This window comes from Rhinatrema bivittatum, chromosome 14 (genome assembly GCF_901001135.1).
Source record: "Rhinatrema bivittatum chromosome 14, aRhiBiv1.1, whole genome shotgun sequence".
Lineage (NCBI taxonomy): Eukaryota > Metazoa > Chordata > Amphibia > Gymnophiona > Rhinatrematidae > Rhinatrema > Rhinatrema bivittatum.
In genome coordinates, this window is record NC_042628.1 from 3,415,265 (window position 1) to 3,432,101 (window position 16,837).

General features: G+C 45.3%; 2 protein-coding genes across 3 annotated transcripts in view; one reads left to right on the top strand and one right to left on the bottom strand.

The window, feature by feature from the left end:
• Positions 1-1,607: 1,607 nt before the first annotated feature.
• NDUFB10 (NADH:ubiquinone oxidoreductase subunit B10) lies at positions 1,608-9,293 on the bottom strand. The gene is made up of 4 exons (XM_029577580.1): positions 9,019-9,293; positions 5,903-6,038; positions 2,412-2,551; positions 1,608-1,793 (listed from the first exon to the last, which is right to left on the bottom strand). The coding sequence occupies exons 1-4, from the start codon at positions 9,164-9,166 to the stop codon at positions 1,702-1,704; spliced, it is 516 nt and encodes a 171-aa protein (XP_029433440.1). The 5' UTR covers positions 9,167-9,293; the 3' UTR covers positions 1,608-1,701.
• A 2,424-nt stretch (positions 9,294-11,717) lies between these two features.
• Positions 11,718-16,837, top strand: part of RPL3L (ribosomal protein L3 like) — a 32,948-nt gene continuing 27,828 nt past the window's right edge. Inside the window, exons 1-2 of one of the 2 annotated variants that reach the window (XM_029577576.1) lie at positions 11,718-11,845; positions 15,339-15,531. In XM_029577576.1, coding sequence (XP_029433436.1) covers positions 11,843-11,845; positions 15,339-15,531 — 196 coding nt within the window. In that variant the 5' untranslated portion in view covers positions 11,718-11,842. Of the gene's footprint in view, positions 11,846-12,891; positions 13,022-15,338; positions 15,532-16,837 lie in introns of those variants that run through there. The other variant, XM_029577577.1, reaches the window with a different exon arrangement.

The window sequence follows — 16,837 nt, forward strand, 5'->3', positions numbered from 1 at the left end:
CCTCTGCCCCCCCCCCCCCCCAGATGCTATCTCTTGCTCTGTCCTCCACCTCAGGGATACTGCTCTAGAACAACTTGGACCTCTCAACAGCTCCCTGAAAGTCTAGGTGAACGCCTCTCCTGTCCACTTATGATTCAATCCCTACTTTGCGAAACCGGAATGTTACAGGATTGCCCTGCTCATAGCCCCCATGAGGGCTAAGATAACGGACCTGGGCGCTCGCTGCCCAGGAAGGGAACAGATTCTGGCTGTAGCTGTGCAGGCTCCTCCTTAAGGGATTGTATTCCCAGGAGCGCTCTCCCTACTAAATCTTCAGCATCCCCACAGTGCGTCTGCTGGAATCTTCCACCCAGAACTTCAATCCAGCCCAGGCCACTGGTTGCCAATCCCATCACATGCGAGAGGGGGAGAATTTTGGGGTTTTCTTTTTTTGTCTTATAAACTGGGAAAGAGCTCAGAAGACTCCCAGCTCTGTGCAACTCCCCATGCAGGGTCTCCTCAGGGCTTCGTCATGCTGGGTGCCTAACCCCACCTCGGAGAGGGATCCCCAAAGGACGGTGCTGATCACCCCTCACAGCACAGGAGAACAGGGGAAAATGGCCACAGCCCTGCTTGATGCTAAAGCAGCATAAGCTCAGGGGATAAAGGATCTGTCTGGATCGCCTCATCCAGTTCCCACCCACTGGAGACCTTCCCCCGCTCTAGAGCATTGTACACTCCTCCCACCGCAGGGGACAGGAAGGAGGACCAACCCCTGAAGGCCACTGCACGGTGGGGAAAAGGGGGAAAAATGGCCTGTTCATGCTGGTGTTGCGGCAGTGCCATCATCCAAGACGTGCAACTGCCCCAAATGAGGATGAGCCCCGTGGGCTTCTCTGCATGGAACCCCAGCTGCTTCCTGTTGTGCAGGTTTGCACTCGGCCGCTGACACCTTCATCTGCAGTACCCTCCCCACTGCCACACACAAACCTTAGAGGCCCACAGCAGATGTTACTGCCTTGTGATCTTTACATGCAGAGCAGTGCTTCCTGCGCTGCCTGAGAACAGCCAGGCCCCCCCCATGTAAGACAGAAGGTCTGACCGCCCCTCCGCGGCCTGAAAAATCTGGTGGTAACGCTCCCAGACCCCCACAATATTGCATAAAGAAAAATCACCCCTCCAAATAATGAATATGCATAAGATAGATTTGCATAGAATAGAGGCAGTGATGCAAATCTACCTTATCCCTATTCATTGTGGATTTCCTAAAAACCTGGCTTGTGGGTAGCTCTTAAGGAGCAGAGTTGGGCAAGTTTTCAAAATATTTCTGTATTGCTGCAGTGCATTGGATGATTAAGCAGTTTCCTTTAGCCCAATCCTGTCTGTGCCCTACTGAAGCTTCTCCAGCAGGATGAGGGGAGCCTTTAACACTGAGGCATATGGTGCTCAGCCAACACTGTCCTCCTGTTTAAAGTTCAGGCCGTCCTACAACTCTGTTCTTCTACATAGCAGGGAAGGCAGACGCATGCATCACTGGACACCCAGCAGCTAACAGCCAAACTGATGTGTGTTTGTATGCAAGCCAGTAATGGGGGTTGCACAGAATGAAGCCTCTTTTCAGAAGGAGCCAGGATTTCTAGACTTTATTGTACAGTTAGATACAGGAGGGAAAGCCCACAGGGGCAGTAATAGAGCCAGGCATGCATTACCCCAGCCACACTCTTAGGTGGCAGCCTTCCTTCTTTCCTCAATCATTCTGTGCTTCTGCTTCATGAGGCATTTCCTGGCATCTTCATAAGCGCCAAGCTCCCCATCTGCAGCGTACATTAGAAAGAATTGGGTTAGGCCACTACACAAACCTTTTAAGCAGGATTTCTTAAAATGTACATTTGTTGTGCAGTTTGAAACAGGTCTTGCCCCAGTAAAGAAAGCTTGGCTAAAGCGGTATAATCTTAATTTTATCCATTTTCAATGTGTGCTTTACATAACCTTTGGATTATTCATTTGTTTCATACCGATGGTTTGGGTTTCCAGCTCAATCAGAACCAGCGAACAGCACCATGAGCCTTCCTTTGGAACTGCAAGGGCTTCTCCCCAGCTCAGCCCAGCCACTTACAGTGACAGCCCTCAGCCAGGGGCGCTGCAATTCAGTTAAGGTGGACCCCAAGTCTAGGTTCTAGCTGCGCTCACTGCCTGGCAGCTAAAAGACCTTCCTTCTGCAGCAACTCTAGCTTGGGATTCAAACTCAGGTCCTGCACAGCTCGGTACATAACAGCAACACTGGGCTGAGCTGGCTCCTAACCTTTAGGTGAATTTTATTTCTCTTCTAACAACTTGGCCTCATCTGTTTATGGCCTAATTACCCTGCAGTCTTGTTCCCTTTCATCACTACAGCAGTATTTGCATTCATGCTAGGATCCAGCATTACTTACATCTGGACTGATAGGCCTTACAAACCAAGCCAAACTGCTCCAGCAACTCAGCACAGTTCTGGATGTGGCTGTTTCCTTCTCTTTGTTGACAAGATCTCAGTCGCTCCTGAACAATCTTCACAATCTCCTGATCAACTTTGCTGCAAGAAAATGTTAGGGTTACTTAAATGTGCAAGATAAGCTAAGATCTGCTTCAATCATTGGTGAATGACTTTTTTGTATGGGCCCCATGCTGTAATTTATTAGCTAAGAGTCCCAGCATAGTGGAGGCTGGCATTTTAAGGCTGCTCTCGCACGCCCTAATCCTGTTCTACAGGCACAGCTCACTATTGTTCCCTTGCACCAGGACAAGCTCTTCATCAAATGTTAAATTTTATAAAGTTGTGCACTGCAGGCAGTAGCAGTGACACTTCCTCGCTCCACTGTAACTGCTCTGCCACCTCGGTGGCATGAATGTTCCAGATGTTTCCAAAGAAGTCAAGCCTAGCTGGGCCCTGTTGTGATTGATGATACTCGAAAAGCCAAATTGCTTCAGTCATAGCTCTTATTCTACTATAAGTTTACAGACGACAACCAAATGCCCCAGGAAGAAAAATGTGTCCGACAATGAGGAAGTGCACAACTAACTAAAAACACTAAGTGTTCCGCAAATTCTACACTGACCCTCAGACGTCTGATCATCCCAACTCTCAACTGAACTCTCAGCTATAAACCTCTTAATACATTCTCTTCCAACCTAATAATGCTCTCTGGACTTGATATGCTTATTTCTGATATTGTTCAAATTGTTTTTTTTATTGTTGCACAACTGCTAAGAAAATGTATATTTTTGTAAACCGTTATGATGGCTCTACCGAATGATGGTATATAAAAGTCAACAAACAAATAAATAAATAAATAAATAAAATCTATTTAGTACATTCAATAACATCCATTCCCTGTACGTACCAGGATCAGTCCAGACTGCTGGAGTCAGAGATATAACGAAAATTAGCAAAGGTAAGACCTAATTTTCCTTTAAAACAGATAATACACACAAAAAAAAAAAAAAGCCCAGGAAGGTTTCACAGTTCAAGACATCAGGGAGTCAAATTGAACTTCTCTTTTCTCTTCATCCGGGCAAGCAGACGGAAAGGGAGAATGAGGCAGTGATGTCACCCTCAGATAGCTCTCGCAGGCACCAGCCACCCAGCTTTCTCAGTCTCCACCAGGTGGTGGATGTGCATCTGTGCTTGTGGATCTTGGCCTGCCTGATTGACCTCCTGTGGTGAAAGCAGTAGCTTTCTCCCCTCAGTTGAGTGTCTGAGAACCAATCTCAGGAGTGAAGCAAAGAATAAAGGACAGGAATGAGGTGCAGGCTGCAGCAGATCCAAGAAGGGTAAGGACACTACCAGTTTCAAGCATTGTCCTTTGGTTTGGCCATAGCACCCACAACTTCTTTTCAAGGTGATGATAGTCATGGATGCAGCCCTCAGAAAGGAGGGCATTACGGTTCATCCATACTGGGACAATTGGTTAATCAGAGCAGAGGCGTTGGAGGAGAGCCGAGTGGTGACTGTCAGGATGATTCAGTTATTGCAGCCTCTGGGGTGAATACTGAACGTAGCCAAGAGCAACCAGCAGCCATCTCAGGTCCTGGAGTATCTGGACGTCTGGTTCAACATAGCGCAAGGCAAGGTGTTTCTCCCGGAGTCTCACCTTCAGAAGATCTGAGGTCAGCTGCGGGTCCTGTGTGTGGCGATCGGCCCCGTCAGCCTGCTCGTATCTACAGATGTTGGGATCGATGGCCACGACGATAGAAGTTGTACTTTGGCCATATGCGTCCCCTGCAGCAATCTCTCCTCTCTCGATGGAATCTCCAGGCTCGGGAGTTCAAAGTGACACCGACCTTGCCACCAGAGCTGAGGCAGAAGCTTCTCTGGTGGCTGAGAAGGGAGCATCTAGAAAGAGGTATGGAGCTGGAGACTCTTGACTGGTTGGTGGAGTCTCCATGGCTGGGGAGCAAACTGTCAGGAGTTGGTGGTGCAAGGGCAGTGAACTCCCACAGAGGAGACTTGGTTCATCAATTGACTAGAGGCATGGGCAAATACACCAGCCTTCCTTCAGTGCACGGATCGATTAGAAGGAAAGGCGGTGAAATTTGTGTCAGACAACATGACTGCGGTGGCGTACATACATCACCAAGGAAGGACTCGAAGTCGGCAGGTCTCTCTGGCAATGGATGTCCTTCTTCCGTGGACGGAACTTCAGTTACAGACATCGTCAGCCTCCCATATAGCAGGAATAGACAACAGGCAGGGGATTATCTCAGTCATTGGGAACCGGCTCCCAAAGTGTTTCATCTTCTCGTGGATCACTGGGGTGTCCCTTCCTGGCTCTAATGGCGATTCGCGAAAGTGGAGAGATTTTACAGTATGACAAGAGACATTCAAGGTGTCGGAGTGGATGTAAGAGAAGTTACTCTAAATGGTTTCACCAGGGCCCATGATCGGCCGTTTGTTGCAGAAGATAGCGCCACATCCAGGTGTGGTGCTTCTGGTGGCCCTGGATTGGCCGCACAGGCCATGGTACGTGGATCTGCGTCACCTTCTGATGGAAGACCCTTGAAAACTCCCTCTTCTCGGGGAGGTGTTATGGCAGGGCCCAATTTTTCACGACAATCTGAGTCAGTTTTTTGTAGGTATTTCCTTTTTATTAGACGGACTTAAAAAAAAAAAAAAAAAAGTACCATCTATATAACTTGTTTGTTGATCATTAATTCTACTTATACAAGTGGAGTAACATAGCAACCACGATTCTCTCTCGTAATTACAAAGAATGAGAAAAACTGATTTCAGACACTTGAGTTTGTGTTTCATTGTGATGCGCTATCCACTTTACACAAGATTTACATGTGGATTTCTTTAACACTGCACCATTTCTGTCTTCCGAATAACCAGAATGGGACATTGCATAGTCGGTGTCTTTGCACAACAGTTGAACCTTGCAATACTTTCTATACAATAATCAAGACGGTGAAGTTTCCCAGCCTTCTTCAAACATACAGGGGCAGCTGTGGTCTTGCAAACTCATGGACTTCTACTTTTCTGAGATCAGAAACTACGCACTACCCATGAGTAGCAATGAGAAGCTTTTAATGAACACATTTGAAAGAATATTTGGGACCACCATCATTTCAGTTTCATATCTGATGACTTGTTCGTGTCATCTTGTCAAGATTGCCCCTGTTTACATTTCTAAATTCTCTGTTTTAGAATTATTTACTCACTGTCAGTCCTGAAACCAGTGCACAATTTATAGAATTATGGGAAAAGTTTAATCTTCATTTTATCTCATGACATTAAAGTCAAACACTCAAGTGAGCTGCTTTCTAGATGGAGCTTAACAGTCTGATTGCAAGAACAAAAGCTAAGGAAAAATCTTCCTTTCATAAAAGGTTTTATGGATAAAAAAGTACTACTACTGCAAATAAATCAGGAATAATTACGTACTGGTCCCTTTTCCACTGTATATTGGCTTCAAACTGGCACAAGTAGTCTCCCACCTCACACTCGGTTAGGTCTGGCACGCGACGAAACTTCTGGTGATAGTAGTAAAACTTTCTGGAACGCTGACGTTCAACCCACTCTGCAAATGAAACATAAATCACATTATCAAATATTAAAATGCAATTTTACTTTTTTTTTTTTTTTTTTTTAAATTAACAGCAATTAAGAATCCCAGAGAAAGATATACTTTCCTGCTTCTGGCTACTCCTGGCTGTCAGTGGCAGGTGAGGAGGCCTCAGAGGGAGTGAGGGAACCAGGACCTCTGGAAGTCTAGGGCCAAGCCAGATCAGAGATTTCCAACCCCCCCTGCTCAACCCAAGGGCTGGCCCACCAAGCAACCTAACACCTCACCAGTCTTCATTAACTGCTTAAATTCTTACTATTATTATTATTTATTTACTTTGTAATAAACTCCAGACTGCAGGTCTGCACCTCTACCATCTGCAGGAGGCAGAGAAATACTGAGGGACTGCAGGTGGCACTCGAGGTTATGAGCAGAGTCTGAAAAGTTTTTATTCTCTGCCTCCATCTGCTGCTAGGGATGAATAAACCCACTTGTCTGGACTGATCCAGGGTACGAACAGGAACATCAAATATTACAATGCAATTTTATTATATGTTCCCTACAACATTCCTGTGGAAGAAAATGTTTCTAAATTACAAATACAGATAAGTAAGTTGTATTTGTTTCAAAAAACCAAATGTAAAAACAGTAACTACTTTATCATGAGTGACTGATTGTAAGTGGTACATACAATGCTGGTAGTGCCTATTATGACTGGTCACCAAGTGCTATGTAAGGCTTCTTTCTAGATATTATACTTTATTAGAGCTGAAGGATTTAACTTTTGAGAGAACTCTTGATCACATCTTCAGGTGCAATTTGCATTCCCACACTGCCTTCCTATCATTGTACTGCTGCCAATATGCAGAAAACAGTTTACTTGCAGTTTGCATCCAGTGGAATTTTTTTTATATTCCATTTTGTTCTTTAAAAAAAAACCCAAAAAAAACAAAACAGAAAATAATATATTTAAACAAAACTGAGACACCCAAAACTCATTCATTAGCCTAAACAAGTAAAATAAATTCTATTGTCTTACAAAATGTCCATGGTTGGATTAATAGAAGACCAGAGATCCTCTGAATCTAGCCTTCTTCTGATCACCTAATAATTCTTTTTATACAGTAATTCCCCATGAAAGACAATAAAACATTGCACATTTGTAGCCAATTCTGCAATAGAGTGTAACATAGGCAGAAAAGGACCAAATGGTCCATCCAGTCTGCCCAGCAAGCTCCTCCTGGTAGCATCTGCCGCGCCATGCAAGTTACCCCCATGTTTCTCTTAAGTGTAGCAACTGCTTTTCTATGCAGTTGTCCCCAAGCCTTATGATAACCCATAAAAAATGTACTGCTAGCAACGTTTTACTGTGCGAGGAGCCTTTTTGAGAATTCAGACTGCTGCTTGTCGTGCTTTGCTTATTGACTTGCCGCAGAAGCAGTCCTGTGCTTTTTCCCTTATGTCTGTCTGTAAATCAGCAGCCCAGCCCATAAAAGTCAGGGCCCATGTTGGTTGTTATCTAATTCCAATTCCTCTTTCCCCCTACCCCCATCATCAAAGCTGAGAGCGATGTTGCAGTTGCATCAAGACCAAGACTTATTGGTTAAGAGTGGTAACTACTGCTCCATACATATTACCGCTATGCTTATCAGTTCTCCGGACTGTAAAGTCTGAGCCTTAGTTGGTTGTTGTCTAAATCCAATTCCCCATTTCCCCCTGCTGTTGAAGGGGCGAGCAATGCTGCGATTGCATCAAGGCTTATTGGTTAAGAGCAGTAACCGCTATGCCAGCAAGTTATCCCCATGAAAACACGGAAACGGGCTTTCTTTGTGGACCATCCTTTCAGCTGAACTAAGGAATACTAATTATATTTTAATGTTCCGTAAGCAATCGAAAACATTTCTATTTGTGCAAAATAAATTAAATTTTTATGATGGTGTTTTATGTTTTACTGTTTAATTTTATTTGTATTACAATTTGTGTATATTTTGTTGTAATCCACTTAGCATGTACTTTCAATATAAGCAGAACAGAAATTATTTTAATAAATAAAAATATAAATGCACCCTTATCTTTATTTCCATCCTGTAGCCTTTAGGAATCCACAGGGTTTATCCCATGCCCCTTGTTTTTGTCTTCACCACCTCCCCCGGAAGGGCATTCCAGGCATCCACCACCCTTCTCCGAGAAGAAATATTGCTCAATTTTGGTTCTCAGTCACCCCCCCCCCCCCCCAAGTTTCATTTTGTGACCCCTAGTTCTATTGTTTCCTTTCCAACAGAAAAGGTTCAAAGTTTGTTCAATAAAACCTTTCAGGTATCTGATGGTCTGCACCATCTCTCCTCCAGGGTTTTACATATTCAGATCCTTCAGCCTCTTCTCATACAGACCCACCACCACTATTTTGGTCGCCCTTCTCTGGACCGCCTCCATCCCTTTGAGATAAGGGCTCCAGATCTGAACACGGTACTCCAGGTGAGGCCTCACCAAGGACCTGTACAAGGGGATCATCACCTCCTTTTTCTTCCTGGTTATTCCTTTCTCTATGCAGCCCAGCCCTCTTCTGGCTTTAGCTATCGCCCTGTCACATTGCTCTGCCGCCTGGAGATCATCAGACACTGTCACCCCAAGGTCCGTGCACATTCGTTTTCCACCCCCTCCCCCCAGCTCTTTTGCAGATGCAAGGTGGCCCTGATGACTCCTGCACACTGAGGTTGCTTTGTGGGAATGTATTTTTTACTCTTACAGAAAAGCGCAAGGCTGAGATTGTCGCCTCTCCCTCTGCAGATGCTGCGCTGCTGCCCATCCCTGCCGGTGGGTGCTCGAAGCCGAGATCACGGTAGCAAGATGCAAGGACTCTGGATAATCTGCCGGGGCCCGGGAAGCGCCGCCTGACATTTCGGGCATTCTTGGGTAAGGATTACACGGGTTTAAGATGGGAACGTGTGTGCAAGCGCAGGCTGGCGGCCCCCACGATGCCCTGGGAGCCACTCACCGCGGAAGGCGGTTACCGGCACATCCACCGAGTAATAGTAGAGCTGCTGGAAGATGAGGGCCGGGTTCGGGATCTTGGTTTCCTTCACCACGTCCGGCGAGCGGGGCGGCGGCTCCGAGTACACGTCCTTGTCCCAGTCGTCAGGCATGGCCGCGGCAGACGGAGCGGGGGAGCGAGCGCCGCAACCAATATGGCGGCCTGGAGGTCATTCCAGTCCCTCGGACACAGCGCCCCCTGCCGACCGAGAAACAACAACGCCGCCGTCTTACTACACGAACAGCGCTGGCGTTCAGGAGATTCATAATAAATGTAAAGGGGCAGGGGTGAGAGGTCAAAGGGCGTTCCGGGCGCTGAGGTCGCTGATCACGTGGCGGAGGCCCGCGTCACCTGGGGGCGGGGCACTGCTGCCGCCGCCATGTTTGCCGGCACTCGGCTCGGGCTGTGAATGGTCTGCGCGTGCGTGTGCTTAGCTTAGAAAGCAGGCGCGAGCGTTTTCAGCATGAGAAATGCAGTTTTAAAATACTCCAGGGAAACGTGGAAAGGAATAAAGACGTGCAGGGGAGGGTTGGAGAGTAGCAGAGGCCTGAAATCGGCAGCTCATGACCCCAAGACCCCAAGACCCATTTAGCCTCTGCCCGAGCTCGAACACCACAGACCCTACATGAGCTCCAGTTTCATCCTCACTTTCCCAGAAACAAGAAGTGCTAGGCTGGGTCTGACTAATGAGGGCCATCGAGCCCAGCATCCTGTACATGAAGTTAGCATGGGGCACATTTAAAACTAATTGGAGAAAGTTCTTTTTTACTCAACGCACAATAAAGCTCTGGAATTTGTTGTCAGAGGATGTGGTTAGTGCAGTTAGTATAGCTGTGTTTAAAAAAGGATTGGATAAGTTCTTGGAGGAGAAGTCCATTACCTGCTATTAAGTTCACTTAGAGAATAGCCACTGCCATTAGCAATGGTTACATGGAATAGACTTAGTTTTTGGGTACTTGCCAGGTTCTTATGGCCTGGATTGGCCACTGTTGGAAACAGGATGCTGGGCTTGATGGACCCTTGGTCTGACCCAGTAGGGCAGGTTCTTATGTTCTTATAAGGGTCTGACTAAGAACATAAGGGCCGTGCTGGGTCCACTAAAGGCCTAACCTGGTAATGCATAGTCAGACTCAGGCTAACCTATTCCATTACAATCGTAAACCTGGAAGTTACGTTTGGGTTGTGGTGCTGCGCGTCTGCTCACTGGAAAAAAATGTACAAAAGTAAAGCTTCTGGCCAGTCTAGATGATCAGGAGCATTGAACAAGCATCCACCACCATTTTTTTAAATTAAAAACCAGAGTTATTAGAGCTGCAGACGCTCATATTTATTTCCCCATATAAAAGCCCCCCCCCCCATGCTTTTGTTCTGTGCACACAAAATCTTCACTCCCATAGTGCACTGCTCTCTTGGGGTCTTGCACAAAAAATGCATGATCCTGAAAGGAAATAGCACCAGAGATGTGAGCAGGTCTTACATCTGAGCAGAGGGAACTATGGAGGATGAAGATTGCAGGAGCCCTCCATTCTCTGGCTCTTTTCTGATTTCATCACCACTAAGGGTCCTTTCAGTCAGATTGGAAGAGATTGCTTATCACCAAAGATGTGAAATTAAGAAAGAAGGAAACTTAATAGGAAAAGAATAGTAGCAGAGGAAATCTTAAGTATTTAAATTAGAGCTATTTACACAAGTATCCCATAATAGAGAGAAGTTGGATGAGCTGGATGCTATGGCCCAAGGAAGCTGGAAAAGCTTCATGCAATGTCAAGCTGTTCGTGTTTTGGCCACAGTGCTGGAGCTAGATGAAAGTGATGTTTTAAGCACATGCTGAAAAAGTCTTATTTTATTGGCCAGTGCCTCCATTTCTCCTCCCCCATAATTAGCATATGTCATGCATGTACACTGGGCACCTGAAGAGCTATGAATTGAACCAGAGCACCTTCATGAAGGATGGACAAATCCACCCTCACCTAGTTCAGAAATCTTATTTTAATTTTGAAAATAATTCTGGTGCAGTGCCCCTCCTCCAATCTGAAGAATCCATTTCCGAGTGATAGCATCGTTGCTTGCTTATTTTAGGGGTAGAGCAGAGGTAAGCTGCTCCCCTTGCAGATGCTCCTCCAGAATCTTGTTTGAAGGAACCAGGCAGGTGCTCACTTAGCGTGGGAGGGAAGGTCCCAGAGGCAAATACACAACATAGAAGGGACCATTTAATAAGAGAACATAGGACACCCCTTCCTAAACCTGCCCTGGTGACCCCTCAACTAGTTGGGTTTTCCGGTTATCCAGAATGAATGTGTATGCCGTACATTTGCTTACACTGGACATTCAATATGTGCAATATATGGAAGCTGTGGTCTATATGATCTCAAAACCTACACACAGCATCATCTCTGACTAATTCTTATGCACCAGTAAAAGGTATCGGGACCAGTACAGCCACTAGAACTCTCTAATGCACAAAGGCTTGCCTTGCAAGCTAGTCACCCCCTCATCCATTCACTCCCAATAACTTCCATTCTAGCCCACAAAGCATTGTAACTGGTTCCGTTTCATTCACATTCATACCATTCCTTTAGCACATTGACTGACAACCTGTCCTTTGCCTCATGCAACTGTCATCACTGGGAGACACTGCCAGCTTTCCTGAGCATGAAATTAATATGGCCTTGAATGAAGCCAGAAGCTAAATTTGTACCTCCAGCCTGGACAACATCTTAAGTATCAGACTGGCTCAGCCCTTAACGGGGGTCTCTTTTCACTGTCAGCCAAGAGCCGGTGAAGCCCTATGGTCTGTATTCTGTCTTTTTCTCCTTTGTGGCATAAAATGGCGATAGGGTTGTTATAGAATGCAGTTGATGCGGATGGCATTAGCTTTCAGAGCTAGCTAGGGATCAGAAATCATATGGCTTGTGTTTCAAAGATGCTGTCAGCAGGAAAGCACCCAAACGGGCATTCTCTCAGCACTGGAATCTTTTTAACTTGGTAGAGAGTCCATTGCCTGGGGTTAGTTTTGCCGATGGAGGGTTTTAATGAATACCCATCTGAAAGAAGGGACCAGAAACTTCTTTTACTTTTACTTCCTTTGTTTTAATGAGTTTGACTATTGTAAAAGGGTTTTTTTTGCTGAAAATGGGACAGATCTGGCCAGTTTAACCTTTTCCTGTCCTTTCCTCAGCCTCGAGGACTGGTGATTCTTTTGAGATTCGCATGCATTTAAAGAATATGCTTTTATTCATTTTCTGTGAAGCGAAGTTATTGATTACTGTGCTACATGTGAACATTTGGAGTTTAAACTTCGGACGTAGTGGAATGATTAGGGACAGTGCTGAGGCTTTTGCCATGCCCAGTGTTAGGAAACAAAGTGCTGGGGTGTGTGGTTCCAGTGCTCCGCTTATTGCAGATGTTGCTGCCTGTTTGCATGTCAGTGATGCAGCCCTGCTTTTACTCTTTATCTTGTCAGTTCGGAGTAGACTCTAGGTTTCTGTGCAGTAGGGTTAGCGTTTCTTTCTTGAGCTGCTGTCCTGAATACCCATGAAGAGAGGAGCCTTCACCAGCAGCACCCAGTCAAGTCCTGGTGCTAATTTAAAGGCACTATGTATGTTTCTATGTATATCGCCCAGGCCTTTTTGTGTTGGGCGTTTAATACATTTTATTAAATGAAATATTAAATGAAGGTCTTGGTCAGACCAGTTGTTTCAGGAGATATACCCAGGTGGATGAGGGCTCCCCTCTTCTGGACTGCTTACAACCTTTCTTCTTCCTGGTATAATAGAGATACTCAGTTTTGTCTGTGGTTAGTTAGGCACAGCACATTCCTAATCCTGAGCAAGAAAAGGGGACGGTGGAATGGAACTTCCTTGTGCTGCTGTAGAAAACCACAGGCACCTGCCAGCAGCTTTTGCCTCTACCTCTGTGACTTTCCCTGACCATAGATTGTGCTCATCAGGCTCCCTTCTTCCACCAGGTAAACCAGGAGGTCACCTAGAATGCTGAGATTTTAGGGGTGGCGCATAAAGGGGCACCATACTGTGATAAGGCCATTCTCCCTGCAACCCCCTCATTTCTCTCCCTGGCTGCCATCGCTCCGAGGAGGGAGATAGGGAGGTGAGGGAGGAAGACAGGCCCGGTTAGCAGGTGCTGGCAGAAAAAGCAGCTTTGAAGTTAGGCAAGTGGGAACTCTGGACACTGGGATTGGGATTAGGGCAGGTGGAAGTGGTTAGTGGAGACTTAGGTACTGGGTTGGGGAGGAAGGGAAGAGAGTGGGAATTCAGGGGGGCAGAGACTGAAGGACGGGATAGGGAGGGTAAGCAGGGACTTGGGACTGTGAAGATTAGGGGAGCGAGAGTGGTGACTGGGATTATGGTTTCTTGGGGGTTGCAGTTCAGGATTTCTCTGCATATGTTTCACTCATTCTGTAGGAGATGTATTAGTCTTCTAGGGTCTAAAGTAATATTTGTTATGCTGCCTTTCTATAGGTGGGTTTCGTGCTGTGTGTTTGTGCTATTTTGGTATGGCAGGTTCTGAGTAATTGTTTTATTTATTTATAACTTTTCTATACCGATGCTCCTGTACAGGATACATATCGCACCGGTTTACATGGAACTGAAAACAGTCGCCGGGAGGCGTATACAAGGAAACATAGGAACAAGGAACGTGCGGGGAAATAAAACAGTGTGGGGAAATGTAACATTGGAACAAGGAACGTGCGGGGAAATAAAACAGTGTGGGGAAATGAAACATAGGAACAAGGAACGTGCGGGGAAATAAAACAGTGTGGGGAAATGAAACATAGGAACAAGGAACGTGTGGGGAAATAAAACAGTGTGGGGAAATGTAACATAGGAACAAGGAACGTTCGGGGAAATAAAACAGTGTGGGGAAATGTAACATTGGAACAAGGAACGTGTGGGGAAATAAAACAGTGTGGGGAAATGAAACATAGGAACAAGGAACGTGTGGGGAAATAAAACAGTGTGGGGAAATGTAACATAGGAACAAGGAACGTTCGGGGAAATAAAACAGTGTGGGGAAATGAAACATAGGAACAAGGAACGTGCGGGGAAATAAAACAGTGTGGGGAAATGTAACATAGGAACAAGGAACGTTCGGGGAAATAAAACAGTGTGGGGAAATGTAACATTGGAACAAGGAACGTGTGGGGAAATAAAACAGTGTGGGGAAATGTAACATAGGAACAAGGAACGTGCGGGGAAATAAAACAGTGTGGGGAAATGTAACATAGGAACAAGGAACGTGCGGGGAAATAAAACAGTGTGGGGAAATGAAACATAGGAACAAGGAACGTGTGGGGAAATAAAACAGTGCGGGGAAATGTAACATTGGAACAAGGAACGTGCGGGGAAATAAAACAGTGTGGGGAAATGTAACATTGGAACAAGGAACGTGCGGGGAAATAAAACAGTGTGGGGAAATGTAACATTGGAACAAGGAACGTGTGGGGAAATAAAACAGTGTGGGGAAATGTAACATAGGAACAAGGAACGTGCGGGGAAATAAAACAGTGTGGGGAAATGTAACATTGGAACAAGGAACGTGTGGGGAAATAAAACAGTGTGGGGAAATGTAACATTGGAACAAGGAACATGTGGGGAAATAAAACAGTGTGGGGAAATGTAACATTGGAACAAGGAACGTGTGGGGAAATAAAACAGTGTGGGGAAATGTAACATTGGAACAAGGAACATGTGGGGAAATAAGACAGATATGTGAAAACTTTAGCAATATAAGGGAATACACTACCATATAATGTGGTAGATATAACATAATATTAAAAAGAGTAAGTTTAATAATAATATGAATGTTTTGTTGGCACTGCTGTCTGTCACAATAAGTGATAAAGTTACCCTAGAAGATAGACTTGGAAAGCTTCTTTTTATTTGTGTGCTGTTTTGAATTATGTAAAATGAATCTCTTTGTATAAACAAGGCAGTGTTTGTGTTCATACTAATGCCCAATATTCATTTTCAGAACCGAATTGGGAGTGTGCTGGGGGTTTGATACTGAAGGTTTGCCTAGGCCCATGATGGTCACCTGCACAGCATCTCATGGGACTGTGTTCCCACAGGAACAGACAATTCCACTCCCATTGCATTCTGGGACTAGTAGTGCCCTTTCCCATACATTAGGACTGCAGAGTCAGGGCTCTGTCAGCCGAGTCAGTAGACAGACTTCAGGTCTCTATAGGAAGGGTTAAGTTCCCAGGCCTGTTTGTCTGTCACCTTTCTGGCACTTGATGGTTTGCCACGTTTTCTCCTCTGCAGTCCCATCGCAAGTTTTCAGCTCCCAGGCATGGCCACCTGGGTTTCCTGCCGCACAAGAGGAGTCGGCACCACAGAGGGAAGGTTAGAAGCTGGCCCAAGGATGACCCCAGGAAGCCTGTGCACCTGACAGCATTCCTGGGCTACAAGGCTGGCATGACCCACACCCTGCGGGAAGTTCACAGGACCGGAATGAGTATGGGATTTTACATTTACTTTGGCGGATTAGTAAAAGAGTGCATCCTTTTGAAATGCATTTTAATGTGCTTGACTCAAAATGTTGGCAAGACTGAAGTGCTACATATGGGAATATAAGTTGACAACATGGTACTGTACCCCAGAAATACAAATATTATTTTCCTGGTGATACAGGGCATAGGATCTGTCAAGAGAACTGTTAATCTTTCTCCAGTGGCTCCAAAAACAGGGTCTGAATTTGCAGAAAACGTAACTTTCCAGTTTAAAAGTTTGCATCTCCTTTTGAGAGCACACAGAGCTGCTAGACATGTATGCACGTAAGCACAGCAATGTCATTGCTAGGGCCGACTATGCTTCACATTTACAAGTGTACTGGGCATTAATTAAAAGATTATTTCATAGTAAAAATTCAAAATTCCTGAAGTAAGCCCTTAGAACTGTTTGCAGTTGTTTGTTGGCCAACTGCTCAGATTGATTCAAGCTGTGATCGAAAAGCAGATTTTTTTTTTTTAAATAATGTTGGCCAAATACAAACACGTCTCCAAATTATTAATGAGGGACTTAAATGGGCAGAGCTTAGGCAGGTGTCAGAAAGAGAGGAGTTTAAAATCCATACCTTCTCTATTGCACCCCTGCTCGTTCCATTTAATTAAAGGGAATGGTTCAGTTCTTAGGATTAGAGAAGAAGTGGCAAATAAATGAAACAGTGAACAAGGCTCCTTCACTCCCTTTTGACCAATCTTCGGCCCGATTCTAACCTTCTGGAAAGACGTGCGTTAGTGCAGTTAGAAGCCTTTTTTTCGAGAGGATAATGAAAGCACCCAGTACAGAACTGTAATTGTTCTCCCTCTGTATTGTTCTTTGGATAAAAACATTCCTGGTATTTCAGCGCAATTAGATATAACTGCGGCCTTTCCTTGACACAGTAAGTCGCGAGACATTGCTGAATCATTTACTGGATCCTGGCTCGGACTTGCAGGGTATCCTTGTTGGCAGAAATTATTCAACTTGGCGCCAGTTGAGCTCTGGTGCGCCACAGGGCTCAGCCTTATCCTCCATTTGATTGAATATTTCCCTGGCTCTGTTATATGTTTTATTTATGTGCATGAGGTGCAGTTCTTTCTATGGCCGAGAACTTTGCTTAAAATCCAGTTTCAGATCTGTTTAAAGACCAGAAATAATTGGGCTGCAAAGTAAAGAGCTATTTCTGAAATCTGGAGAAAACCTCTGTCCTTAGGATAGGAAAAAGCCCTCCAAGTGAAGATTTGTCAATGTTAGAATACGAGGGAACATTCTTGCCTGTA